Source organism: Agelaius phoeniceus, chromosome 1, assembly GCF_051311805.1.
Source record: "Agelaius phoeniceus isolate bAgePho1 chromosome 1, bAgePho1.hap1, whole genome shotgun sequence".
Lineage (NCBI taxonomy): Eukaryota > Metazoa > Chordata > Aves > Passeriformes > Icteridae > Agelaius > Agelaius phoeniceus.
In genome coordinates this window covers 97,575,199-97,602,950 of record NC_135265.1, presented here as the reverse complement: position 1 = coordinate 97,602,950, position 27,752 = coordinate 97,575,199, and the positions used below count along the sequence as shown (strand labels likewise).

The 27,752-nt window shown below is 38.2% G+C and overlaps 1 protein-coding gene across 7 annotated transcripts; it reads left to right on the top strand.

The window, feature by feature from the left end:
* Nucleotides 1-27,752, top strand: SOCS6 (suppressor of cytokine signaling 6). 7 transcript variants are annotated; one of them, XM_077183757.1, is made up of 4 exons: nucleotides 4-136; nucleotides 2,222-2,301; nucleotides 21,316-21,432; nucleotides 22,416-27,752. In XM_077183757.1, exon 4 carries the CDS (start codon nucleotides 22,541-22,543, stop codon nucleotides 24,143-24,145), a length of 1,605 nt encoding a protein of 534 aa, XP_077039872.1. In that variant the 5' UTR covers nucleotides 4-136; nucleotides 2,222-2,301; nucleotides 21,316-21,432; nucleotides 22,416-22,540; the 3' UTR covers nucleotides 24,146-27,752. The 7 variants fall into 7 exon arrangements, with proteins under 7 accessions (XP_054493315.1, XP_077039872.1, XP_054493323.1 ...); XM_077183747.1 differs by having other exon boundaries at nucleotides 129-266; XM_054637348.2 differs by lacking the exon at nucleotides 21,316-21,432.

Below are 27,752 nucleotides of genomic sequence, written 5' to 3'. Positions count from 1 at the left end.
GGAGGCGGAGGAAGCGGCGGCGGCGGCGCCAGGAACAGGGAGGCGGCGGCACGGCGAGGGAGGGAGCCAGAGCCGAAGCCGGGCCGGGCCCCGCGAAAGCAACAGCAGAGCCAGCTCCTCCTTCTCCTCCTCCTCGGTGAGTGCCGCTCCGCCACCCCCGGAGGTTGCTCCCCGCCGAGCCCGGGAGCCGGCGGAGGCCGGGCCGCACCGCGGAGGTGCCCGGGAAGAGGCCCGCGCCGGGAGCGGGACACCGCGGCCTCCGCTGGGTGAGCGTCCCCGGGGCAACGGCGCGCCGCGGCCCGGCTCCCCCCTGCCTTCACCGCTGGGCGCAGAGGGCTGGTGCGGTGGAGGGAGAGCCAATGGATTGGGCCGGTGCGGTTCGCCACTTGCCCGCCGCCCTCTTCCCGGGCCGCGGCCCCGGCCTCCGCTCCCTTTGTTTGCTGGGCTCCCCGAGCCCGCGGCGGTGCCAGGCCCTGCGGAGGCACCGGGGCCGCGGCGCGGCCTGCGAGGCGGCCGGGCGGGAAGCAGTGCCGGGCCCGGGCCGGCGAGGCGCTGCCCAACCCCCGCCGTGACAGGAGGGGGCCAGGCCAGCCTCTCGTCCCCGCCAGTGGCGGCAGCGGGGCCCGCCGGGCTCCGTGCTCCTACCCTGGGCCGCTGCCCGAATGTACCCCGCACCTACTGGTGCCATTGTGGGGGGGGGCGGAATTGGGCTGATTTCCCTTTACCCCGCCGTGAAACCTGCCTTCACTTGAGGCTTGTATGTCCCCGTCTCCGGCGGGGCGGGTGCCCGGAGGTGGGGATTTGGCAGCCGGGGTCGGGGTTTGTGCGGTGCAGGAGCCCGGGGTTGTTGCGAGGTGAGGGTGCGCCAAGGGCTCCCGAAGGGGCGAGCGAGAGAGGCTCCTTTCTGTGACAGGCAGCACTTAAGAACTTGACTTTAACAAAAGCATTACCAGATCCGCAAACTTTACTCGCTTTCATTGTTCTTCGAGCTGCTTTTTACACTCTCTTTCCGTAAAGATGCCACTTAGAAAACAATTAGCCCATGCCAACCCGTTTGCTTATGAAAAAAGCCTTTGCAAAACAACGGGTTTTTGAGAGATGCAGAGGATGATGCTTCTGTGATAGGAGGGTACTTTGGCTATGTCTTTCTGTCCCCTTTATTTTTGTCTTCCTATGTTTTTAAAATCATCTTAGTTTGGAACACTGTGGGTTTTTTTTTTTCATGTGGAGTAGGTTACTGCATTAAAGAAATTGGTCGTAGAATATGCTTTAGTCAGGAAAACTGACTTCCCCTTAAAAAATTCTTGTGCCTTTCACTGTGAGGACCCAACCACTCTTTCCTACAGGCCAAGAATGTTTATGCCATGTCTATCCTCTTAATACACCTGTAGTTAAATGCTTGCTCCAGGCCTCCTGTCTTGGAGAGTTGCTGTCTGCACAAGTACTCAAGGAATAATGTCTCTGCATTTCTGCTCTGGGTGGAAAAAAACAGGACTGGTTCTGTTTCTAGTTTTTGTTTGTGCTAATAGATACATCTTTAGATTGTAGAAAATATGGAGGCTTTGGTGTGATTATAAAATAAATTACTTATCTTGGCTGGATGACTCTCAACAACTAGAGAATGTGTAGGTATTTTTTTAAGTCTTCTGCAATAAGACAGTAGTCGTAACTCACAGTTTTACTTGTAACTTAAGACTGACAATTTCAGCTTTTTCAAAATGCTTACTTTTTTGATGTGTTAAACAGTACTTGAAGGGAGTTTTCACTTCCTATTCAATATTTCTTGGGGTTTTTGCTCTGTGCTTGGAACTGAGCTTACTTGAAACAGGTTCACGTCTTGTATGCTTAATCAGGGATGCATTCCCTATATCCCAAGTTTTGAGATTTAAGTAGATTTTTTTAAAGTTAAAATCTAATGAAATTAAGCATTAATACTTAAAAGTTTAAGTGATAACAGAGTGTTGTTATGCAGACATACCCACATTAGCTAACTCCCTGGATAGCTGGAAGGGTATGGAGTAGTTAGGGAGAAGCTCTGTGTTGTTTCCAGGGGTTCCATGGGCATCACTTTAATGTACTGCATGTATTGCAGCATCAAAGTGTTTGCATGGATTCAGAAGACGTGATGGATAATTCTAAGTTTCATAAAAACTTGATGTACTGAAATTTAAAGCCAGTTGTGTGTTAATTTACACTATGCTATTAACTTCTTTGATCCTAGATTGTGAAGTTGGTCAGTAACCTTGGCTTATTCTTGGAGAGGGATGGTTTGAAGAAATGGTAACTGGTTCCTACTGTTCTGTGAGTAGATTACAACTTCAGACTCTCCTTAACATAATTAATTGATAGAGTGAGAGTGTACTCTTAACAAAAAGTTGTTTGTACAAAACAAGTTAATTATTTCTGCTCTTTCTTAATAATTTTTTTATAGTCTTACATTAATTCGAACACGAACAGTTGCAGGACTTCATTTGGTAGGGCTGCCCTGAGTTCACTACATATTTACTATGCTATTGTTGGCAAAACTTGGGCCATAGTCCAGGGTAATCCCTAACGTAAGTGCCTTTTTTTCTCTTTCTTTATGGCCCTCTTGGTCCTACACAGCACTAGTTTAGCAGTGTTTGGGTAGTACAATGCAATAACATAAAATAGATAGAAAGGAGACTGTTCTCAGCTGGTGTGTGCCTCAGTGTTTTGTTGATAGGGCTTTAATGTGTGTTAGCAACAAATTAGAGAGGGTGGCTCAAGCAGTTCTGATGCTCCAAGGAAGAAAATAAGATACAAATAGTATAAAAGGGAATGTAATACAGATGCTAAAATGGCTTGAATATAAATTGGGTAGGATGAAAAACAGAATAGAGATAGATATCTTATGCCATGTAACTGCATATTTTGTACTGTAAAGTATTAAACTGAGAGCAAATACAGAACTTTGAGTTGAGAACTCTTTTTTATGTTTTTTATCTTCCAGAAAACAAATAATTATATCTGTAATGTTCCTTGTCCTTATGTTTATTCTAAAATTTGTTTGCATTCTGTTTTGTTGCACATCTGATTTTCTGGAAATAAATATCAGTCTTCAGAAGACAAAGGTCCCAAGGTCTTACCACCTTTGACCTGGACCCTCCCAATAAATTTGTAGTAGTAGAGAAGGAAGTATCCTTTAAGAAAAACTTTTCTAAAAATCATTCTTGATGATTTCAGATGTCAAGTTACATACAACAGTATGTTTTTGTAGAAAAGAAGATGATTGTGCTTGTAATGGGATATTTATTGTCCAGGATTAAAAAGCAGATTCATATCACTCAAATATATTTTTGATACCACAGAATAAAAAAATTCATGGTACACAGTACATTCCTTCTTTTATAATTGTTTTACTTTTTCCTCTTGAAATAATTGATTTCTGAATTAAAACACTGTACTATGCAAGTTGAATAAATTTCTGTGTTAAAAATAGTTAGTTACATTACTTTTGAAAGAAAGATTTAGAAACTTGGTGGTTTTTTGTTGCAGAAAGTTTTTCCCCCGTAGCTGAATTGAAAAAGCTATTGAAACAAAAACCTGTCACCTACTTCAGCCTCTCCTGGTGAATAAAACCAAACTGAAAGCAAACTGGCCTATAATTATTGCCCTGGATGAAAATGGAAAGCTGACTGTATGTAAAGTGTTGACTGATACATCAAGGTTATGAAAAAGGTACACAAACTTTGCTGGAGTCTACACAGACTGAATTTAAATAGGCAACATGAAGCAAAATCTGGCTTAGTCTACTTATTTTGAGAATTAAAATTTTCAGATCAAAGCATTAGAAATTTAGCTCTTCAAGTACTTAAACTCACTTAAATAAAAGTTGCTCTGGATATTTTGTTTTGGTAGTTTTTGTGGTCTTCTTTTGTCGTGTACAGGCATGCAAACAATAAGTATTTGGAACTCCAGACAATTTCAGAAGGCTTTGAGGTGTTTGGCTTTGCAAATCTAACTGCTCTTCATTAGTCTGTAATGTGGATTTAATAACCTATCTTTGCATATTTTTAATTTTTAAAAGATTAATTAAACTGTTATCTCTCATTAAATTATTTTCTGGAAAATATTAAGATAAAATACTTTGAAAACTATTGGTCCTTTTCTGTCTCCTTAACCATTCACGTAACACTTTGGACTCTGAGGAACTCAGTTGGCCTCATTTATGAGGCCACATGTTACCTAAAAAATTCTTTCTTGGTTGCTGCATCACCAAGAAAACTATGCAAGTTAAATGTAGGTGTTTGTTTAGCATGGATGTCAATAGAGTGACTGACTTGTTCTGCCTCTGACTTTAAACTCCATTGAAGGAATATGAAAAAAATCTTTCTTGCAGGTAAAGCCAAGCATAGAATGCTGTATATGGACATATCTGTCCAGGTGCTGCTCCCCTAACATTGCTTGCTTTTTGTATATTTCATGCACATAGCCTCTCATGCTCTGTCTTCTGGGAAACAGTCTTTTTGTAATCTGCCAAGTGCAATAGGTTGGCAATTAAAAAAAAATCTTAGATTTGTAAAGTGAGTGAGTTTTTGTTGTAAACACCAATTAATCTTGCTGTAAACTGCTGTAAAATAGTTTTGGATGAGAGCCATTTTCTCTGGAAGTGAAGGTATAGATAGTAGATATTAGTAATTTTTTCTGAGAGTTTAAGTGGTCTGAAGTTAAAAATTTAAACCAAGAAAATGAGCTGTGCATATTATTAAGTAAATCACACACATATATGGTATTGTTCTTTGCTTTTTAGTGCACTGTATAATCAGCAGCTGTACTTGTGTCATTTAACTTGGATGTATGTGATACTGACCTGTAAGAGCAGTTGTGATAGGTTTTTAGGGTCTTGAATTCATGTGGTGAATGCAGCTAGGAGATAAAGTGATTAATTTTAGCATTTGAGAGTCCCAAAGTTATTAAATCTGCTTTTTTCTCAAGGATATTCTGTATTGCTTAAAACAGTACATGGAGTGCTACTTTTGAAAACATTGTTGGAAATGAGATTCCAGTCAGACTTGGTTTTACAGTGTGTGATCTCTTCTTTTTTCTTGAGTAGTTTTATTCTTAATTAATCTTGACGTTTTCTGGTAAATGTGCTAAAACAGTAGCTTGTAGGAGTCTTGAGTAGGTGATTGTTTTTCCTTCTCCAAAGCAGTCTGCATTCCTCAAATAGGTTGAGAACATAGTAGGCTACTCCAAATGTTTCTTTTTGGTCCCATGATGTCTCTAATACAGTGGTCAAACTTGCCTTCTTTTTTTGTTCCTTCTGATTTCGGGAATTCTGTCTCTCCTGGCTTTACCTCAGCAAGTGCTGCAGGACTGGGCAGTTACAAGCTGTAATTTTGACTAGTTTTTGACATCAGTAATGGGTTTTAATACCCTTGGAATCCCTTTGGGTTAGTAATCAGGTATCAGATTAGGAGTTTTAATCTAATAGAGAAACAGAGACAAGTGTCAGCAGGGCAAAGGTTTTTGATTACAGAAGGTGTGCCTTCTAGGATAAGCTGTGTGGAAGCTGTACTCCAAAAACAGGGTAGGCAGCATTTCAGATGGATGTTCTTTCAGGAGCTGGTGGGAACTGGGCGAGTGAGGAATTCTCGCCAGATTCACTAACAGAAGCTGTTTGTGCAGGGATACTGGTTTGGGTGAAACTTGTGCTGGGGGAGTTTTCCAAGGTGGAATTTTGGTCAGCCCAAGGAGACTGGCTCTAGAATAGTTGGTTTGTGCATTCAGACCTACGAGTCACTAAGGTGTGTGTAAGAGCTTAAGTCTCAGTCTGTATAAGGTAGGTGCCTAGTGGCTTTTTTATTCCTTCCCCTCCCTGTTCTCTCTGCAGCAGAAAAGAGACAAAACCAGTGCTGATCAATTCACACTGAAACATTGACTTTCTTCCTCTTTTTGGCTTTTGAAAGGAAAAGAGCTGCTGGTTAATAGTCGTAAGTAATGCTGAGAGGTAATAAAATACTAGCCATTAGCCTTTGGCATTATTTTGTGCAAAAAATCCAGTTACTTGGGAAAATACTTGCAGTGAGCGTAAATATTCTGTGGTCCCTTACTGCAGGGATAAAAGTCTCTATTCACCAATAGCACTTATCTGAGCTGTTGTCTAATCCAGTGATGATCAGAAGAAGACAGTGAATTGAAGTTGTTATATCAGTACTGACTCGTATGTTCTGTGTATTACAAAAATAAGTGCTTTTGGAATCTGCAGTGTTTTAAATGTTGTTTGACAGGGGAAAAAAAAAGCACTTAAGTTCTATGTATCAGCATTGAAAAGTATGTATCCCCTTGATTATATATTTTTTTTTTTAATTGGGCTAATACTTTTTTTTCCTTCATTTTATTTATAGTGTGTCTTTAATGTCAGAACTGGAGAAAAGAAAGTCAGTGTGCATGGACACGACTCTTTTATTCGTGGTTGAACTTTGAAGCTTAGCTAGCTTTTGCAGCCAGGCTTCGATACTCCTGGCTCTGCAGAAATTTGACCTTGCTCTGGAGATAGCTATCTTAAGGGCTTTGAGTTTGTGTAAATCTGATAGAGCACATTATTTCATACAGACAGTGAAAATTTTATCTTTGATCCTGTCTGTGTGTAACAATTTATACACTGATGTGAAGTTGCTCAGTGTAAGGCCCAATTTTTTCATGTGCAAGCTGAATACAATGTACAGTGAGGAGTCCCATTGAGTTAAATGGTTGCTCACAGTTAATTAATCTTCGTTGGGTTAGGACAGAATATTAGCAAAATCAGATAGTTTAGGGCTAAGTGTAAAATGATTTCCTGCTACTGGCAACGTTATTTAAAAAAAACCCATGACAGCCCTGAACCAACCATCTTCCAGCGTGCATCAGGACAAAACAGTGTTTGTCTAAAAACTGCCATTAATATATTTGCCATCAGATTCGTTGTTGGGGTAGTGAGCCGTTTCTGTCTGCAGGTGATGAGAGTGTAGGTGTAGGAGAAAAAAAGAATTTCCTGATCTTAATCATGAATAATTAAGAGGCTCTCTCATTTTGACCCAAAATGAGAAAATTTGCATGTAGACTAAGTTTTGTCCGAACTGGTCTAGTCCTGTAAAAAGGTTTTACTCTGACAAGTCAGGACTTTATGAAAAAGATGGCTAAACAGCTTTGCCTATGCAGTTAAAATTCTGTTCCTATTCTGGTCAGTGTGTGAGTTGTGCAGTGTTAGGGTATGTGCCTTCTTACAAGCACCCTTGGACTTAAAAGGGTGAAATTAGAAATTTATGTAATGTTTCACCTTCTTTTTTAAGAGGAAACAAAGTGTAAAAGTAATTTTGTGAGATTAGCTGGAGATAATGCTCTCTCTACAGGTGTGTTTACCTGGTGTATTTGACAGTACTTTAAGCACAGCCGTGTCTATGTGTGGATAGACTCTAAACCATAAAGAAGATAATTAATTAACTGTTCTTATTGGGCCTCCTGCCAGTGAAATTGGGAAGGGAAATATTTTACATAAACTGTGTTTTGCATTCTCATTTTCTGAAATGCAGAGCTTGGATTACTTTCTGCAGTGGGTCCTAAGACCTTGGAGGGGCAGCCAGGCCAAACACATGGGGGGATCAGTGGGCCCATAGTGCTTGGTGCTTGACTGATACAGATTCTGTTACTGGAGCATATTCCAGGAGAGACTGCTTAATTAGAGGTACTCAGGATGATTGCCCCTTGGGCTCCACCTGACTCAAGATGCCCCCAGTCTTTAAATAAGGAGAAGGAAGTTCTGTTCCTGCCCCTTCACCCCCTGCCTTCTGGTTTGTTGTGTTGTGCTGGCTTGTCTGTAAAAGAAACCTTACTTTCTGTTTCGCTGGTTGGATCTCTTTTCCTGGCCATGAAAGACTGATCCTTCTTTAGGTGATACTATTTGACAATTTCAGTCGAATTGTATCTCATTAAATAGTATGTGCGTTCCAGAATAGAATTGAGGTGCAGCTATGTAAGAGTGGGTTCCTTATGCTTGATGTACTAAGTGCTCCTTTGCCTTTAAAATGGATTCCCAAGTGTGTGTGACTGGATTGTTGTCACTATTATTTATTTAGGACCATAGATAATAGGTGGATATTGGGCCTGTCATCTATGTGAAGGACAAAATGTATCTGCAGTGAAATATGAAATTAAATACAAAAGTGTGTAGCTAAAAATTTCCTTGTCATTTGCACATATAGGTTTCACAGGCTGCAAGCAGTACAGGCTGCGTTTCCCAGTGATGTAAAAGTATAGGATATAACAGCTTGCTAGGTAGAGCCCTCGTTCAGAATGTAAGATAGCCATGGTAATTTTCCACTTTTGTCCTTTCTGTATGAGGACTACTCTGAACACCAGCCTTTCAGTTGCTCTGTGGTATGAAAGGATTTCTATTCCTTCTTCTAAAGCTGTTCTGAAGAAGACTAACAGAGCTGAAAATCATCTAGATAGTGTGCCTTTTCTCATCCTGGTGGGGTAAGCAACTGATCCGGAGAGGGAAAACCTTCTTCTGACTTTCTCTCCCAATTCATCTTGCATCTGAAACTGTTGCTGCACAGTAGGATATATTGAGACTCTCCTTTCGTGCTGTCTAGGACCACTGCCCAAGTAATTAGACTTTGTAGTTTGATTTCCATTTGTGCAAGCTCCTTATGTGATCCAAAGGAATTCTATGATCATGCTTCCACTTCTCATGATGTCCATAAAAAGAAGTGGTTGCCACTGAATTTTATGTGACATGGTTCTGGGTGATGATAGACAGTATTAAAAATGTAGATAAAGGAGTTAACCACAGGGCAGCCACTGATACTGTTCTTTTAACACTAAGTACTTCTGCTTTTATATAAAAAAAATAAGACTAAAGGCTATTGAGGAGCTTTTAGTTAAAAGAAAAAAAAATCTCTGAATTCTGATACTTCCTTGATTAAGCTGCTCCCTGTATGTGAAGGATTTTCAAGAACAACAAAGGTCCACATGTCTATGAAAGTTTTAAGGAACTTGATTGTTGTAGTATGCCCAAAGTACTTGCAGCTCCTGTAGATTTTTAGAGGGACTGCTTATGCTTTGATACTGAAAAAAAAGAATTCTAACTTGGACAAAAGCCAGATTTTTTTTTATTTTAGGTAAGAGTAGTTACAGTTATGACCTTTGCAGTTTGTCAAAATATACTTGGCTTTCAATTGTATTTTTGGAAAGCAGGCCATCAGCCTCGGTCAGATCTGTTGTTACAAGCAGAATGGGGTGGGGGTTGTGAGAATGCTTTGTGCCATGCTTGTGACACCAGTTTAGCCAATTCAGAGCTTGTATCATGCAAAACTTAAATTCTGAGCCTTGGCCTATTTGTTAGTCTGAATTTGCTTTCTTTGCACATTGTACTTCAATCACTTTAATCAATGGTTTAGAGCTAACCTTGAAAGGTGTTTGAGTGTTGCTGCACTTTTTTTTCCCTTTTTTTTTTTAAGAAGAAGGGGACTTGTTTTATTTTTTATTACCATTCTCCATAACTTTGATGGTTTGCTTTTATTTTTTCTGCATCTTTTTAACGTCTTTAGCTACATACCACTGATGGATTCTCTGCTCCTCATCCTGCTACCTGGTACTGTAACATGGGCTATTCATTTGCTTACTGCTTTGATAAATAAAACAACTGGCTGAAAGAACTTTGTCAAATATCTGCTGAATTGTGATGTTTTAAAGGAAGTCGGGAAGTTGAATCGTGAGTAGAGGACAGTGATAGAAAGTTTACTGAAACGTTTGGTATATTTCAAAAGAATAATGAAACCCAAGCTTGTGTGTTTGACTTACTCCTCCATTGTCAGCAAACCGCTGAAAGGGACCAGAAGAAGTTTAAGTGATCTCTTGCAGCACACGGCACTTTGCTGTTGCAGTCAACTGGTGCTGCTGTTGTTTGGTTCTGCTGCCATCTTAGAGAAATGTTGGAGATTTCAGATTTAGGTAGGGTAGGTGTTTTCTCAAAACCCCAGCAGCTCTCACCCCTTTGCCCCATAGCTCCACATTATGTGAATTCAAAATTTAGGTTTCAGAATTAAACTACCTTCTTTTTGACCGATGGTGCATGTTATTCAGCTTATGAATCCATCTAAAACAAGTGAAAATTAATCTTTCTGTGTTCTGACTCATGAAGTGTTGAATAGAGCATTGAGTGCCTGTGCACTAACATTTAAATGTTGGACAGAGAGACGGCGAAAATGTCCTTAATGAAGTCAATAATTCTGTCTGGAATTTTGAGTTTAATTGGTGTCCTGTAAGTAAATGGTAGGACTATACATTTTAAAGGATGTTGGAGAGCAGCATTAATGTAAACATTTTTGTCCCACATGTGAAAGAAGAAAGAGAATTGGTTAGGAAACTCTTCTGGCTTTTCTCAACTTCTGAGTTCTTGGACTTTGAACCTTAATGAAATTGTCTACTATGTTTCCTATATAAACAGTTCAGATAAAGGATATAAAATTACTTTTCTCACTATGCTGTTCAAGAGGGAAAGCACAAAGGATTTTACTTGCTGAGAGAAGTTGATTGTGATTATTTTAGTGATAATGTTTTAAATTTTCATGAAAGTAAAATTGTTAGTGGAACTTAGAGATCATTTTTAAAGGTTTAATATTTTGCACTGCTGTTTTCTTAATGCAATGATATAAAAAGTATCTCCTAAGCCTTTCACTTTTTAACAGTTGATCAGAATTGAAAAACCATTCACAGTAACAAAATACTTTTACTTCTAGTGAATGTGGTGGTATCTTTAAGGTCAGAGGTAAACATTTTTATGGTACAATGAAACAGTTTTTGTGAACATCGTCTCTCTTGAGAAATGGAGATGTTTCATGTCACTTTTCTCCTTGGTTTTCAAAATACTTTGGAGTTCCAGAGAAACCTTTTCCTGTGTTTAGAAATACCCTTGGATTTTTGTATATGTAAGAATATAAGAATTTTTGCCATGGCTGCTCTCCTAGCTGGGACACTGCCTTTCTGCTTATTTGATAAAACTTGGTTGGGCAGCCCTCGTGGGACTTCAGGGCATACACAGAAACCTTGCATGGTTGAGTTTTCTTTCTGTGGGAAGTAATGCTAAAACAAACAATAGTCTCTGAATGTGAGTTTAACTCTTGAGCTTTTTTTTTCTTGAACTTTTGAGAAGTGACTAGGGAACTTGGCTTCTTGAAAAGAAGCCTCTTACTTTGTATGAGACACTCTATTGCAGTATTTTATGTATTTGTTGGTATTGCAGGGATTAGAATGACCTTGGTTGACTAAATATACTTATTGTTTAAATGTAGGCAATGCCTTTTCATCCCAGGTCTTTCATAGTTCACTGAATATCTATTTCTCTTTTCAATGAGTTTTACTGAAAGGACACATACACTTTCAAATTATGCATATGTTATATATGTATTGTAGTAACACAGTTGGTTATTGCTTTGGAAAAAATGTTGCTGCCTTTAGTTAAAAAAATTGAATTAAATCTATGATAATTTCACAAAATTACTTTTCTTTCACAATGAACACATGAATGATATCAGTTGTTGGTGTTTGTATTCTGTTAGAATTTTCCATTGTTAGAGCTTAAAGATATGAACTGATTTAATGTGCATAAAAAAGGAAAGCCATAGAGGCAGGAGTCTGCAGGTTGAAAACTTATCAAATCTGAGTTGTATGGCAACTAGATGCCTTGATGCAAGGTAAGGAGTATCCAGTATTGACAGTAAACATTTTCATATGGTCTGGAGGGGAAGGTTAGAACCTTTGTGACATCCGTGTAGCAAATACGTTGTATTTCTCTGATAATTTAGTGAAGGAAGTCCCAAAACAGAGGTCAGTCCTTTTTTCTCTGTGATTCTGGGGACTGTGCTTATTAGCTGCTTCCTCCTCAGCATGCTTGGAGATTTCTCTGCATGTGTGAACTCTGTACAGATGTTGTGGAAGATCTTTCCACTTTTATTTCTCTTTAATCAAGGCACTGTGTTCTTTCCCCTCAGACCATAAATGAGTTCATTTAATCCTTCCACTTATGTCGAGGACGGGTAACTGTCTCAAAGAATTGCTGCATCTTAGCTTGAATTGAGAGGATAGTGTTATCTTCTAAGGAAAGAAGGCTTTTATTCTTATTGAAATGGCCTGATGGAGGCAGGTGGGGGTGATAGCAGTAAAAGCATTGGAGATTCTACCTGGTCATACGAGTTCCAAGGGTCATTCAGTCTCAATGAAAAACTGTACTGGGGAGGTTAATTTGGAGTCAGCATCAGTCATGAGATCCAAGGCAGAATGGTACAAGACAGTGTAAGGCTGCAGTGTATTGCTGTTTGCTCTGGCCTTCTAGAAGAGCTGAAAAATCAGAAAATGAGTCTTCCTGCAATTACATGTTCTCCAGTTGCAGAACATGACTGTGCTGCATATGGCAAAAAACCAGAATCCTCTTTTTCTGTGTAGGGAATTATAAAGCCAGTCGCTATCCTGAAAGCTTTTTCAGGTGCCTTTGTTTCAGCTTGTGTATTTGGTAGACAGATTGCTATAAAATATATTTATCTTTTAGAGTTTAACAACGTTTCTTTTGTTCCTGCTGGAATACATTAGATTACTACATTTGAATTATTGCTTGAAGAATTTAAGTACTATGTTTTTGGCATACTTTTTAAAAGGTTGGGGTTTTTTTCCTATCTGGATATTTTGAAAGGAATTGTATTACCTGGAGCTAATTTGTGCAGATTTTTTTTTCTTTTTTTTTTTTTTTTTATATTTTTTTAAATTTAATTATTTGATGCCAGGTGGATCTTATTTGTAGGAATAAAGGCCAATTACATATGGTCCTGGTTGTCTGTCAGTTAAGCATGAATGACAAATGTAAGTGGAAAGGTGAGCAGTTTACCACTTACTGGTGAAGATACTTGTTTTACAAACATGGGCTATGAAGCCACCTGTTGGCTAGATAGTGTGGCAAGTGAGGTGTTTAAAAGTTATGTTTAACTTTGTTTTGGGGTTTGTTTGTTTTGGGTTTGTTTTTCCCCTTGTGAATGTGACTTCATAGCTTTCCTGATATGTTGTTTTCTCATTTTTGCTCCTGAAGAAGAGAGTATCCCCTGTTGCACCAAAGAAAGCAGAATTATCAGTCATTCTTGCTTGGTGCTGTAGTAATTTAAAATGACTTTATCTGTCTTTATTTTCATATCAGGTGACTGGGACCGGCAGAAACAAACAAAAAAAAAAAAACAACCAAATTAACAACTCGTAATTTAAGGAAAATGACAATATTTAAAAATTTGTAGTATAGTGACCTATGTAGTGATGCTGTACAAACCAATATAATTTTCAATAGAAACATGAATCACAGAATATTTTGAGTTGGAAGGGACTCAAGGTGGGGTGATGCTTCCCCCAATGCAGAGCAGAGTGGGACAATCCCTTCCCTTGCCCAGTTGGTGATGCTGTGCCTGATGCCCCCCAGGACAGGCTTGGCCCTCCTGGCTGCCAGGGCACTGCTGACTCAGGTTCAACTTGCCATTGACCAGGACCCCCAGTTCCCATTCTGTGGCACTGCTTTGCAGCATCTCATTCCCCAGTCTGTCTGTACATTTGGGATTTCCCCATCCCAGGTGCAGAATTGGGCACTTGCCCTTGTTAAACTTGAATGGTTGGTGATTGCCCAGCCCTCTAACTTTTCAAGGTCTCTCTGCAGGACCTCTCTGCTCCTCCCAATTTTGTGTCATCTGCAAACTTGCTCAGTATCTCTTCCAGTTCTGTGTCCAAGTCATTTATAAAGATGTTGAAAGAAGCACAGGGCTGAGGATGGAGCCCTGCAGAGCCCCACTGGTGAGAGGTCACAGTCTGATGTCACCTTATTCACTACAACCCTTTGTGCCCGACTCGTGAGCCAGTTGCTCACCAATCCCATGCTGTGTTTATCCAGCTGTGTGCTGGACGTTTTGTCCAGAAGGATCCTGTGACAGTACCAAAAAGTACTGAAATCCAAAAAGATAATATCAGTTTGCTTCCTTTGATCACCTAGGTGGGTTACCTTGTCATAAAGGGAAATCAGGTTTGACAAGCAGGACTTTCCTCTCATGACACAGTGTTCTGGCTGTGACCAATGACTGAGTTGTCCTCCAGATGTTTTTCAATACCTCCTAGAATTATCATCTTGGTATCGGTACCAAATGGTATGAGGCTTCTCTTTCTATTTCCATTACTTTTCCTGTATTTTCCTCTTTCTCCTTGCAATGTCTTCCCTTTTTTTTTCCTAGTGATTTTTTTCCCCTGGAAGCAGGAAACAAATGTGTAATGTAGCATTGGGTGTTAACTGAGTGGTGTATTTCTGTATTGCCCATTTGGTATGTGCCCCTCGTACTGTGGAGTTCTTTGGTGACAGATGTTTGGCCTAAGAAGTTGAATGAATGTTCTGGTAGCACAGTAGGAAAAGATCATTCATGGTACCTGTTTAATGTCCCCTTGTCAAAATATTTTTTTTTGCAGCAGGCCATTTTCAGCTGTCTTGGTTCATGTTTTGGAAGCTGTACACAGTAACAGTGTTTCTGTGCTTGCTGTAGAAACACCAGCCTGAACTTTGAAAGCGAAACCAAAATTGATATAAGTCAACGTGAAGTGGTCCTATTTAGCTGCTGCATGTCTGCTGAGTGTTTTCTTTCCTTTTTCGGGAAGGGCTGGAAAAGTGTTTCTCACAATTATATTATTTTGTCACTAACATGAAGAGTGGTCAGATTATTGCTGACCACAAAAAATCAATTTGAGACGATGGTCTGCTTTATTATTTCTGTCTTTCTGGCATATGCTTTGAACGGATGGATAGCATTTCTAAAATTATGTTTGGAAATGCATAATGGAGGACTCAGAAACCAAACTGCATTGGGTTTTACTACCTGCACCCATACAATTACATATATTATGTTTTTTTCAACATACATTCCAGTATTTAGACATTTATGCATACTTCTCAATGAATATAAGTGCAGAAATGCAATTTTATTTTGTTTTTACTGTGTTTTTCCTGATCTTCCTTTCATTTTCATGATATTAATTTCAAACACTTATGTTGGTCTCAAATATGTAGGCATAGAATCTGTTCCTTGCCATCTTAGAGCAAAAATGTTTCAAAATTGATTCCTTTTACAGAATGTGATGTTGGTCTGTATTGTAAAATGAAATGCTGGTTTGTAGAGCATTATAGTTTTGCAGCTTTTCAGACTCCTAACATAACTGTGTTATGGTTTAAGAGGATTGCATATATCTTGGATATCTTGGATAACCATAAATCCTCATTATCAAGTTGAGGCTTCCCCATACCTTACAATGGAGGGGAAACATTTTGGTGTAATCTTCTGTCAGGATGGAGTGGGGGATGGACCCTTAGTTGGAAAGGAATTCTCATGCATTATCTCCCAGGAAGTCAAACCTTTGCTTATGAAACTACTTAATTTTTGCTGACAGACAGTCTGCTGCAAGGCTGGCTGCTGCATTATGGTAAAATAGTAAGAAATGAAAACAGAGCCTGACTGAGCATTATTCTCACTCTTCATCTGCTTCTGCACAGCTATGTGAAAACTAAAAACAAAAGTTTATTTGGAGTCAATGGATGGGGTTTCCTGCATGTGAAACATGTGAACACATCAGGTTTCTTTAGTGACTTCTCCCATTTGAGTCATCAAAAATGTTCTTTTCTCTTTTTCAGCACCTTGGCATACATAGAACTGCTGGGTTTTTTTTTTTTTTTTGCTCCTTTTTCCCTTGCTGTTAATCAGGATCTTAGAGCCAAATTGTGGTTTCATTTTCCTGGTAATTTTTCCACATTCTTGAAACAATTTGTTAGCAGTATGGTTTATTATCATATATTTGCAAAAGAAAGTGATGAAAGGTGGTACTTGTGTTGTCTTTTAGTAAATGTATGCAAAGTACAGTCTGCTTATTTCCCTATTTGGGTGTTGATTCTCAGTTTGTGAGAGATCTAGCAGGAATGGCTCAAGTGGTTTCTGGCTGTCATCCACCCAGCTTCCCTGGAGTTTCCTCCTCCAACAGCAGCTCTGGTGTCATGATGTTGTGTGTGTTCTTGAGCCGATACCAACTGGTGCTGACTTCAGTTTAACACCCCCACGTTAGTGTGCCCATGGTAGCTCAGGAGCAGATACAGATCCCAGCCAGCCATCCTTGGGTGACAGAGATGTAACCTTGGCTGAGGTCTGTTAATATTAGTAACTGGGTTTGGCTGTTGTAGTGATGAAATTATTATAGTTACAAGTTTGTATATACACATATGAACCATAATAGAGATGCCATTTAACACCCTTAAGTTACTCCCCAGAGGAAAATCACCAATCAGATAGAAATATTCCATTCTGCAACCAAATATGGGAAAGAACAGGACCTACTGCAAACACTCATGGATTAAATATTGTTAAAACAAAGAAAATGAAAAAAAAAACCCAAGGAAATCTAAATGTTAAAGGGCATTCTTTTTCAACAGCAGGCCAGGAAAAAGAAGTCAAGGTATTTGGGCTTTTCCAGTGGCTTTGTTCCTGGTTTTACATACTTTCAATTACCATAATCAGAAGTGACAAAGAAAAATTTAATTGTGTCAAGTTTTATTATTAATTTACCCCACTTTTCTACGTATTACCAAAGGTGTACCTTGGTTATTCTCTGCTAAAGGTTGGTAGTGATTAGGGTTACCCTATCCTGTGTTGGAACAGTAGTGCACATGGACTGTTTTATGTTTAAGTTCTGTAAAAGGAGGAAAAAAAATAGGAGAGATGATATGACTAAATGACACAACTTACTGTTGGTTGGTTGGTTTTAAATTATAATCTGTATAAAACCTGTTCATTTACATTGCCCTGTAGAGAGATTGGCCGTATTTTCCTCAGCTGCTCCAGTCATAGAGGATAGAAGTTTAAATTTGTGGTGAATAACTCATGGTTCAGGTGTTTGATTAGTTAGCGTAAAAATAGGAGGCTTTAACTACTCTTGAATGGTTATAAGTGTAATGTACTGTTAGATGAGCTTCTCATCTGTTTTTTCCTTGTTCTGATTTTATGTGAAGTTGTACATCTGAGCCTTGAGCTCACAAGGAAAGCAGGCATGCAAGTCAGAAGGGCTTTTATAGAATTTGTGATCATATTAGGGGAGTGTTCATCCATTAGCGAGGAAGCCACTACTAAAACCATTTACCTTTTTTTCTTGTTTTCAAGGTATAAGAATATGCAATGGGATTTAGATTACTTCATTTAAAGATTCTTCTTACTGAAAAGAAGTATAATGTAGGAATTTACTTGAAGATCAGTGAAGGGAAAAAACCTCACCATCTTCAGTGTGCTTATGGCATGTATAGAGGAAAAGCCAAAAGTTGCCTTGTAGTATGTATGTTCTTTCAGAAACAAATGGTGTTTGAATCTCTCTTTAATTAATATCTTGTGTGTAGTTTTTGTACTCTTATAGCTTGAAACTCTAAGTACATAGCAGGAAATACCTCGAGTCAGTATTGTGTATACTGGTTTGAAGAAAAAATTCCAATGATACAGACTTCAGTATTGAAGTAAAGTTGATGGGAATGGGTATGGAGACCAACTGCTTAATAATTCATATTAATAGATCTAGTAACTTTGGAGAAGATGTAGACACTTATGAATTTTCAAAAAACAGCACTTGAAATCTGCATTCCTTAAGATGCTGTTTTTGACATGCTCTTCCAAAGAATGTGTGACAATATTTCAGTGACAATTTGGGGAAAGCAGGGGAATGAGAACTTCTGCGGATTAGAATAGGCTTCATTATCTGACAGTAATGAGACCCTAGCGGTTGTCATGCCCAGGAATGCAGAAACTTTTGAGGTATTTTTAGTTATTTTCCTCATATAAATAATTTTGCTAGAATTTGATAAATTGAAATTGTAAATGATGTAAGTCTTATGATGATCCAGTAGAAGAATAACGATTATATATTTCTAAGTGAAAGACAGACTTTTCAGGAATGATGCAGGATGATGTGGGTTAAAAAAAAAAATCAATGCTCAACTGTTTCACTTTATGGAAATAAATAAGCAGATTAACATTTATTTTAGAAAAGTTTTCTGAAGTAGCATTGACTAATAATTTGAAGTCATTTTTGTGATGACTTTTAAATTAAACTTTTTAAGGACAATTCTTTGTTCAAACATGAGTTGTATTTTGCTGTATGTTTCCAGTATGATGTTTTCTGTCCTAACTCCTTAAAGTTATTCCTGGTTTATTTCTATTGTAGTGTATTTTGGCAGCATTGTTTATAGTATTTGTCTTGGGAAATGAGTATGACTAACATACAAGTGTGAAAAAGATCAGAAATTAATAAAGACAGACTATAATCAGACTTTTTTGTTGGTGTACTTTTGCAAACACTGCTTTGAGTTAGCTATGTGATTCCAATATACTGAAACCATTTTGTACCATCAAACTGAAACTACACTGAAATGTTGGAATACGCAAACTGGATTTGCAATAATTGATATATATTTAAAACTTCCATAATTTTTCATACATCAGTGTTGGCCACCATAATAATTAATATACCATTGCATGGCCTGCTTTTCAGGTTTCTAAGAAGCAGCCTGTAAAGTAAACTTTTAGCCCTAATTATGTTCACTAGTAATTTCACGTTTGTATGTGAAATGTTGCTCTTCCTCCAAGTGAGGTGTACAAATTTAGTTTACATTACGCATATTTTTTGCATTTCATTGCACATATTTTTATGTGCAAAAGGGGACATGGTGTTTACTGGGTAGTAATTTGGTAGTTTTCATCCAGAGACCTGGCTTGTATTTTGCTAACCTGCATACTATTAAAAATTCTGAGATGCAGAATTTGTGATGAAAGTTCATAAGTTTGAATTTCATTAATCCACATTATTCTGTGCATTAAGATCTCATTTCTTTCTGGATTCAATTAATCTCTCATTATCAGTCTGTGTGTTCCAGGTGTTTCTGCACATATAGTCAACAGGCTTTGGGAATACATTGGTGGAGTTCGAGTCTGTTTATAGTTGCAAATATCTGCCAGAAGAATTTCTAGAGTTGTCTCTTGTTAGGCTGTCTAATTCACTGTACAGCAGATGGCACTGGAAGAGCACATCGGTGGGAAGCTTCAGTCACGCCGTAATTCTTGCAAAATACAAGTGAAGCTGTTGCTGTGCTGAGGGTTGTGAAGTTGCATAATTCATTTTAATGTATTCCAGGAAGGGGTGTATGCCTGGCCTCTTCTGCTCCAGCTCTATTAGATGAAGACTGCAATGAATTCTATACTTGCAAACATATGAGTGTATCATCTATTGAGGGCTGTTTATGTAGTGTTTTTAAACATATTGATATGCAATGCAGAATTAGCTGGTGCTCTTTAAGTACATGCGAAGAAGGAGATGTATTGGGATCAATTTGGGTGTCTGACTTCAGGGTGTATTTGTTTTCTCCCACCCTGGATAAAATATAGGAGGTATCACAGGGCGGGTGTAGGAGGTATCATAGGGCAGGTCTCATATGGACAACTTATTTGGAGACTTGCTCTCATGATGTGAGTGTGTTCGGTTTACTTTGAAGAGCTTTGACCTGGACTCTCACTAGATTTTTATCATCTTCTCATGAATGAGTGAACTGGGCCTCTGGATAGATGCGTGTTGTTTGTGTGCTTTACAGTTTATTATCAAACCTTTCTTACATTTTGACATGAGTTTTTACAAGATTACAACTAATAAACCAACAATTTTATAGAATCCAGAATATACTGAGTTGGAAGGGACCCATCAGAGTAATTGAGTCCAGCTCCTGCTCTGTGCAGGACAGCCCAAGAATCACATCATGTGCTTAAGAGCACTGTCCAGACACTTCTTGAACTCTGTCAGGCTTTGTACTCTGACCACTTCCCTGGAGAGCCTGAGCCAGTACCCAGCCACCCTCAGTGTGAAAAACCTTTTCCTGGTATCCAACCTAAATATCCCCTAATTCACCTTCCTGATGTTTCTTTGAGTCCTGGTACTGGTCATAAGAGTGATGAGATTGGTACCTGCAGACAGTACCTTCCACAAAGAGGGAGGGAGATTTCTGGAAAAGTGGAAATTATATCAGCTTGTGGATGTCAGAAGCTGTTGGAGAGCACTGGATTTCACAGGTGGAGCTAATGTGATAATTCCCAGGCTTCTGGTACTACATACATAAAAGCAGAGTTAATTATATCAAATGAACAAATGAATCAATGCTCTGACTTTGTTAGTTTAGGAGAAGGAATGCAATCCTGAGGTTGTAATTTTCACTCATTTTGTAGGTTAATTTGGTTACATATGACAAAAAGAGTTCTGCAAATTGGAAAGGTGGCAAAATCCAAATGGTTTAGGATTAGAAAGTCAATGACATTTTGAGTCTCCTTTTAATTGACATGTAAGTCTCCCTTTATCTGCACTTGTAGGAAAGTAAACATAGTGTTTTAACCTGTGAAAATTCATACCCGTAATTCACGATTGTGTTCACATTGTGTCACTGGAGGTTTTAGTATTTCATGAATCCTGATACAACAGGTATCATGTTAAAAGTGGAAAGTAACTAGTGAACATATCAGAAAATACTGGTTCTGGTTAAGTCTTAGTACTCATTTATAGCAAGTAATTGATTCTTAGGCTTTTGTCTAGGAAGTGTTTTGGTCATGTTTGTTCTTTGCTGGTAGAAAACAAATCAGTTTAGAGACTGAAGAAACCTTTTAGTTTCTCCCCATTGAAAGAAAAGAAAGTGTTATTTAGTGTGGTAATTAAGAAAATGAAATGGAAAGATCTGAATGTGCTCTAAAGATGGACTTGGGAAACATCAGTGGTTATAACAAGGACACAGACCCAGTCTTTGAAATAGGTTGATGAGGATAGGACTAGGGTACAATTTAAGTAAATCAATCTTTACTACTTCTGCTTGTTATAGAGCAGTGTCCATGCCTCCAGCAGCAGAGTTTTACTTAAAATTTTTCAAGGTGTTTTGAAGTTCAGAATCCGTAGATGCTTCACATTGCCTTTTAGTTTGCTTTGGATATGATCCTTTAGCCTTTGTGTACTTGAGGACCACAGAAGTTGGGCTGGGCAGCAGCAATAGGCAGTGGACTGCTTTTTGGTTATAGTAAGCATTGTCCTTCCATGCTTTTATGCAGTTTTGGAATGCTTATTTAAGAAAACAGTATTGTTTAGTTGATAAAACTTATTTCAGTCCCTTGCACTGTTTTTCTCGGTTTGCTTATATTGTGATACTCTGGGAGAAAAGTGGGAAGTGCATATATAAGGGCTCTTTTACTTTCCCCTCAGTCCATCAAGGTTGGAAGATTTCTTGAAAGATTCTTAGACTCCTTCAGCTTGCCATGCTTAGCCTGGAGCCAGGCTTGCTGCTGCAGGTTGTGCTGCTAACATCGCACGTATTTGGAGGTATGTGCAATAACAGTTACTACTAATTGTAGTACCCACTTCTGTGCGAATAGCAACTTCCCTGTCTTCTCCTTTTTCATGCATTGTCCTTCTCTTTGCAGAGCTATTTACTTTGGAAGATCTAGCTAAAATTAAAGCAAACCATGCCCATCCAAAGCCCCCCCCAAAACACAGTCAAACCTCAATCAAGAATAAAAAGAATCAGAAAGATCAAATTTGTGGGTACCTGATTCTGCAAGATGCCAGGTTGGAGCAGTTGTCTGGAACTCGAGCAGCTGTGTCCACTAGGTCTTGGCAGAAATACTGGAGGAAGAAGAGCTCTAATAATTTTAGGCAAGAAGAGCCCATGACTTGGTTTTCTGTGGCTAAAACAGATTGGAAATCCTTTCTTTCACAGAAGTTCCGGAGGGGACTTGCTGTAAATGTATGTTGCTTTGCTGTTAAGGAAAATCTGTATTTTCCCTACAGTTAGTTTTCCTATAAATATGGAATCTTCTAAATATTACTCAACTTTCTTGTATAGAGAAAGTATAACCTTATAAGACCATGTTTTTAGGACCAGTCACAGTTTAACCTGCATGTAGGAATTCTGTTGATTAGATTGTTTTCTGTAGTTTTATTTTCTGTAGTTACTTGTGTGGGGATTTTTAGGAGCCCTTGGAAAGAGAGGAGTGTTTATGTGTTTGAAAATGATATATAAATGCATTCAATATATGTTCCTGTGAGTGTAATATGAGGTGTGTGGGTATTTCAAAAATTACCGAGCTGAAATCAGAATGAAGTTGTGGAAATCTCCAAGGCTGATGCAGGAGTTTCCTTTTTTGATCCTGATTGTTTCCAAGTCATCTCCCTATTTTTACTTTTATGTGATGCCCATTGTTAAAGTATTGCAATTTCTGTTCTGCTTGGAGAGGGGAACACCCGTATAGATAATTTTTGAAATATTTCTTTTGTGAATGTAATTGTTTTTTGTTTCTTTTCAGGAAATGGCTCTTGAAGTTAAATGAGTCTGGATAAAACACATAAATGAAGCAGAAGCTGCTCTTCGTGTGTTAGGGCTACATCACCGCAAGCACTGCTGATCAGCCAGATTTGGTAACTTGTCATAATGAAGAAAATTAGTCTCAAAACAATTCGCAAGTCCTTTAACTTAAATAAAAGTAAAGATGAAAGTGACTTTGTAGTGGTTCAGCAGCCATCATTAAGTGAATTTGGAAAAGATGACTCCTTGTTTGGCAGCTGCTATGGTAAAGATTTGGCTAGCTGTGAAGTCAATAGTGAAGATGAAAAAGGAGGCAAAAATAGATCAAAAAGTGAAAGTTTAATGGGTACGTTAAAAAGGAGGCTTTCAGCAAAACAAAAACAGAAAGGCAAAGGCAGCACACCATCTGTAAGCTCTGCAGATGATGACACATTTTCTTCCTCATCTGCTCCAATAACCTTCAAAGATGTGCGAGCTCAAAGACCTCTGAGATCCACTTCCCTCCGTAATCACCATTACAGCCCAACTCCGTGGCCACTTCGACCTACAAATTCAGAAGAGACTTGCATCAAAATGGAAGTGAAAGTCAAGGCCTTGGTCCATTCCTCTAATCCAAGTCCAGCACTGAATGGTGTTCGAAAGGACTTCCATGACTTACAGTCAGAAAATGTGTTCCAGGAACAAACCAATGCATTAAAAAATACGGAATCTCAGAACGGGGACTTGCATCTTCATATTGATGAACATGTGCCTGTAGTTATTGGATTAATGCCTCAGGACTACATTCAGTATACTGTGCCTTTAGATGAGGGAATGTATCCTTTGGAAGGATCACGTAGTTACTGTCTGGATAGTTCCTCACCCATGGAAGTTTCGACTGTTTCTTCTCAAGTGGGGGGAAATGCTTTCCATGAAGATGAGAGCCAAGTGGATCAGGACGTAGTCGTTGCACCGGATATCTTTGTGGACCAGACAATGAATGGTTTGTTGATTGGTACCACAGGAGTCATGTTGCAAAGCCCAAGAGTTAATCATAGCGATGTCCCTCCACTCTCACCTTTGCTACCTCCAATGCAGAATAATCAAATCCAAAGGAACTTCAATGGATTAAATGGCACAGATGCCCATGTGGCTGAAAGTATGCGCTGCCATTTGAATTTTGATCCTAACACTGCCCCAGGAGTTGGAAGAGTTTATGACTCTGTACAGAACAGTGGTCCTATGGTTGTGACAAGCCTCACAGAAGAACTGAAAAAGCTTGCAAAACAAGGATGGTACTGGGGCCCCATTACACGCTGGGAGGCAGAGGGAAAATTAGCTAATGTGCCTGATGGCTCGTTTCTTGTTCGAGATAGTTCTGATGATCGTTATCTTTTAAGTTTGAGTTTTCGTTCCCATGGAAAAACTCTTCACACTAGAATTGAACACTCAAATGGTAGGTTTAGTTTTTATGAACAGCCAGATGTGGAGGGACATACATCTATAGTTGACTTAATTGAACATTCAATCAGGGACTCTGAAAATGGAGCTTTCTGCTATTCGAGATCCCGGCTGCCAGGATCTGCAACTTACCCAGTGAGACTGACAAATCCAGTGTCCCGGTTTATGCAGGTGCGCTCTTTACAGTACCTGTGTCGTTTTGTAATACGTCAGTACACCAGAATAGACCTGATTCAAAAACTGCCTTTGCCAAACAAAATGAAGGATTATTTACAGGAAAAGCACTACTGAAAGCTTACGGGAATCTTGCATCTTGCACTTTGGGAACAACAACAACAAAAAGAGATTGAATTACAGTTTACAGACTTTCATTATTATCAAAATCTTTTGCTGCCATAAAAATATTTCATTTTTGTCTGTAAAAGAAAAGTAATGCATTTGGATTTATGTTTGTTTTGGGGGGTTTTGTGTATTTTGGGAGGCTTTTTTTTCTTGTTTTGTTTTGTTGAAAGAATGATCTCAAGTTTATTTTTAGAAGTGTGAAATAGCTATCTTTCATCAATGTGCAGATTAATCACAATGTGAATGATCAAATTCTCCTTAATTTCCCCCAAGTCCTTTGCTGCTATCCACTGTGATTTTTATGCATTGAAAGCACATTTCATGTGTATTCAACGATAAGTAAAAGTCAAATGAAACTTGTTGAATGGAATTTTTTTTTCCTTTAAAACAACCTCTGGAAAAAAAACGATCATGGATAAATAACATATTGGTATTCTAAATTACTGATTTTACATCTAAATTAAAAACTGTTTCCTAGTGTCGTAATTAGACATTTCTGTAGAGATATGCCCCAATGTATAGACAGAGCTGTGTGATAAGAACGTGGTTATGCGGCATATCTTTGGGAAAGAAAAAGCCTTCCTCCTAAGCCTTGTACTGTCTGTACACTCTTTGTGTTTGAGAAGGTTGGTTCAGCCTTCTTCTTGTCTCAGTGTTTTGTCCTCTAAAAATGGCCTTTAAATAACAGTCTATGAAAGTCAATGTATAGTACCTAGAAGAAAATTGTGGTATTGGGGTCTTGTAAAATATTACCTTTTATAATCATGCCATCAGTTAATAAATGAACACCTACCAGGTCCCCTCTTTCTTTCCTTTTCCCTCCTGCCTACTCTTGCAGAGTAAGGGAAGGAAGTTTCCTGGATTTGTGGGAAGACTCTAGGAATTGTTACCATGGGAACGTAAATTTTTAAGCCATTTTGGGGATGGGGTAAAACTTTTAATAGGATGATTTCTACCATATTTATGTTCAAGCTACTTGAAATTTTATCATTTCCATCTTTCTACATTTTTATTTCACTTCAGAAAGTACAATAATACACTAATGTCCTTTGGATTATTTTCCCCTTTTTTCTATATCCTTTGAGGAGGAAGGAACAGGACTGATAACATTTTATATGGAAGATATTTAAATGCATCTCTAAAGTGCTATTCTCCTAGCCTTTCAAATTATTGGGAAGAGATGTTTGGATATACAGTGACCGCAGAATACGTTTCAGTTTGCTGTCATGAAATATGTTTTGACATATGAAATATTGAATCAATTAAGTAAGTGTTTATGATATCTGTCAAAGATTCTGGCATTTGGAAAGCTTACAGTTATTCTAACCTTCTGTAGGGAAAAAAAGACTTTCAGTGGGGAGTACAGGTTCTACACTGTAATATTTTCATCATGCGAGGTTAATCCATGGCATTTTCCTGTTTTATTTTAGTTTGGTTTTCTTCTCTCCCATGTTTTTATCACTTTTATGAGTTACTTGCTAAAGGGGTCATAGCTGGCTTGGGAAGGAGGCCTGCCTCTGCCTTGCTGAGAGGCCTTGCTTTGCATGCTTCTGCCCCCCTGTTTTGTGTTTTAAAATGTCATATTCCCCATCTCTGGTAGAAGTGGCTAATGAGTAAAGATCACCTTAGAAAAAAAGTCCATCTTTGATACATCTTTCTTGTTTGGGTCATTTTCTTCTCCTTATTTAATCTAGCATCTCTGTACCCTAAAACGAGTCTTTAGAAGTGAATACAGTATTGCTGCAAGGTGGTGCAGTAGCACTACATCTTGGGTTGCCTGAATTGATAGACAAAATTTATATTTTTTTAATTTATTTTTTGACCATAATGTTTAACTAAAAATTAAAAAAAGAAAATCAAAGGTAGATAAAGACTGCCTTTGCTTTTAAGGGAGGGAGAATAAGGATTTCCTCTTTAGTCTGATAAAGTTTTAAACTTAAAAGATAAAATAATCTAGAGCAGTCTATACCTGTGATTTGTTGGCTCTGCCATGGAGATATATGTATGAAAGGGAGGATTCTGTTTTCTTTTTTTTCCTCTACTGACTTCTCCCCCTACCCAGTCATGTCCCATTCCCCCTCCCCTGAATCAGGATCACTAACTTTATTCAAAAAGGCACAATAACCTATTATATGGTACAGTGTTCTGATTCTGTCTGTGGAGAGGAAAAAGAAAATCATTTTTATGGATTTCAGATGCATACTTTTGGAAGAAAACCTCTGGCATTTTCTTCACTTTAAAAATTCTTTCCCCATACTAGAGGGCCTATGCATTCTACAGAATCTTTGAAAGATTATAGTATATAAAATATTTTCGTTGCCATTTAATACCACTATTGAATACATTAAACATATGTTTATACTATGCCACATGCATTAATTTAGCAGTCATTGCATTGAAACCTAAATATTTGAAGCTATAATATCGTGGTCTTATTGTGGAATTGAAAAACGTGCAAGAACACACATGCTAAAATTCTTGCCCATGCCTTTATAAATTTCAGTTGTTCACTCATAAATGATTTTTTTTAAAATAAAAAACTGTTTTAAAACAGCTATCCAGTTTTTGAATTGCCTTCCTTGCTGTGTTGTTCATCTGTGAACTTAATCAGGTCAAGTTAACTTTGTCATTTCCCCTGCCAAAAAGCTACCACAAAAGGAACACTTAAAAGCGATTGAAGTCTAGGAAATAAGAACCATAGAGCACTTTGCTTCCAAATAAAAAATGGTGGTGATATTTCTACTAAGCTCCAAATACTTTCAATCAGTAGTAAGTAGACACAGTTACTTATTTTTACAGGTTTCTTTAATCAGAACCTCACAGTACTTTTTCATAGTGAGGTGTCTGGCCAGGCAGGAGAATGAACTTAGAAAAAATACTTTGAAAATATTAAAGATACTTACAATTTCTTATTATAAAGATTAATATAAAAGAAACACAGTAGCATTTAGTTATGAGTCAATTTAGAAGCACTCAGAATAACCACAAAATTTGTGTTGACTTCTGCTTCATGAAAATTAGAGGAACAAAGTGTCCTTGACAAATAAAAGAAAGATGATGGGAGGATATTTTGGGGACCTTTGGAAGTAAATACACTAGGAACAAAAGCTAACAAGACTATGGTCCTTATAGAGTAGAAATATGGCTATTTATTCAGCACAACAGTTTAAGGGTTCAAAAGGTATGCTTTTTATGCAATTGAATTGAGGAAAAATAGTTTTAAAAATAAAACTTAAAAATAAAACTCCTTTCATTGTCTGAAATGATTGACATTACTCATAACTTTGCTTTACCAATTCGAAGAGTAAAAAATACCTTGTATTTGGAAATAATAAATTTGCACAATTTCCTCTGTTGTTTTTTTTAATTTTGTTTTGTTTTGTTTTGTAAGCCAGTGTTATAAACAACTGAAAGTGATGTGTATTCTTTGATCTATTTGAAGGATATAGCACTTATCCTGCTGTTGACATAGTGAATGCCATCTTTTTATCAAAATGTAATTCTGTCAGAAGGATCAGAAATGCAATTATTAATTAAATTTTTTGTTCTCAGATGA

Bases quoted from the DNA above. Each gene is read 5' to 3' on its own strand.
- SOCS6 (XM_054637340.2), top strand. From the start codon at position 22,541: ATGAAGAAAATTAGTCTCAAAACAATTCGCAAGTCCTTTAACTTAAAT.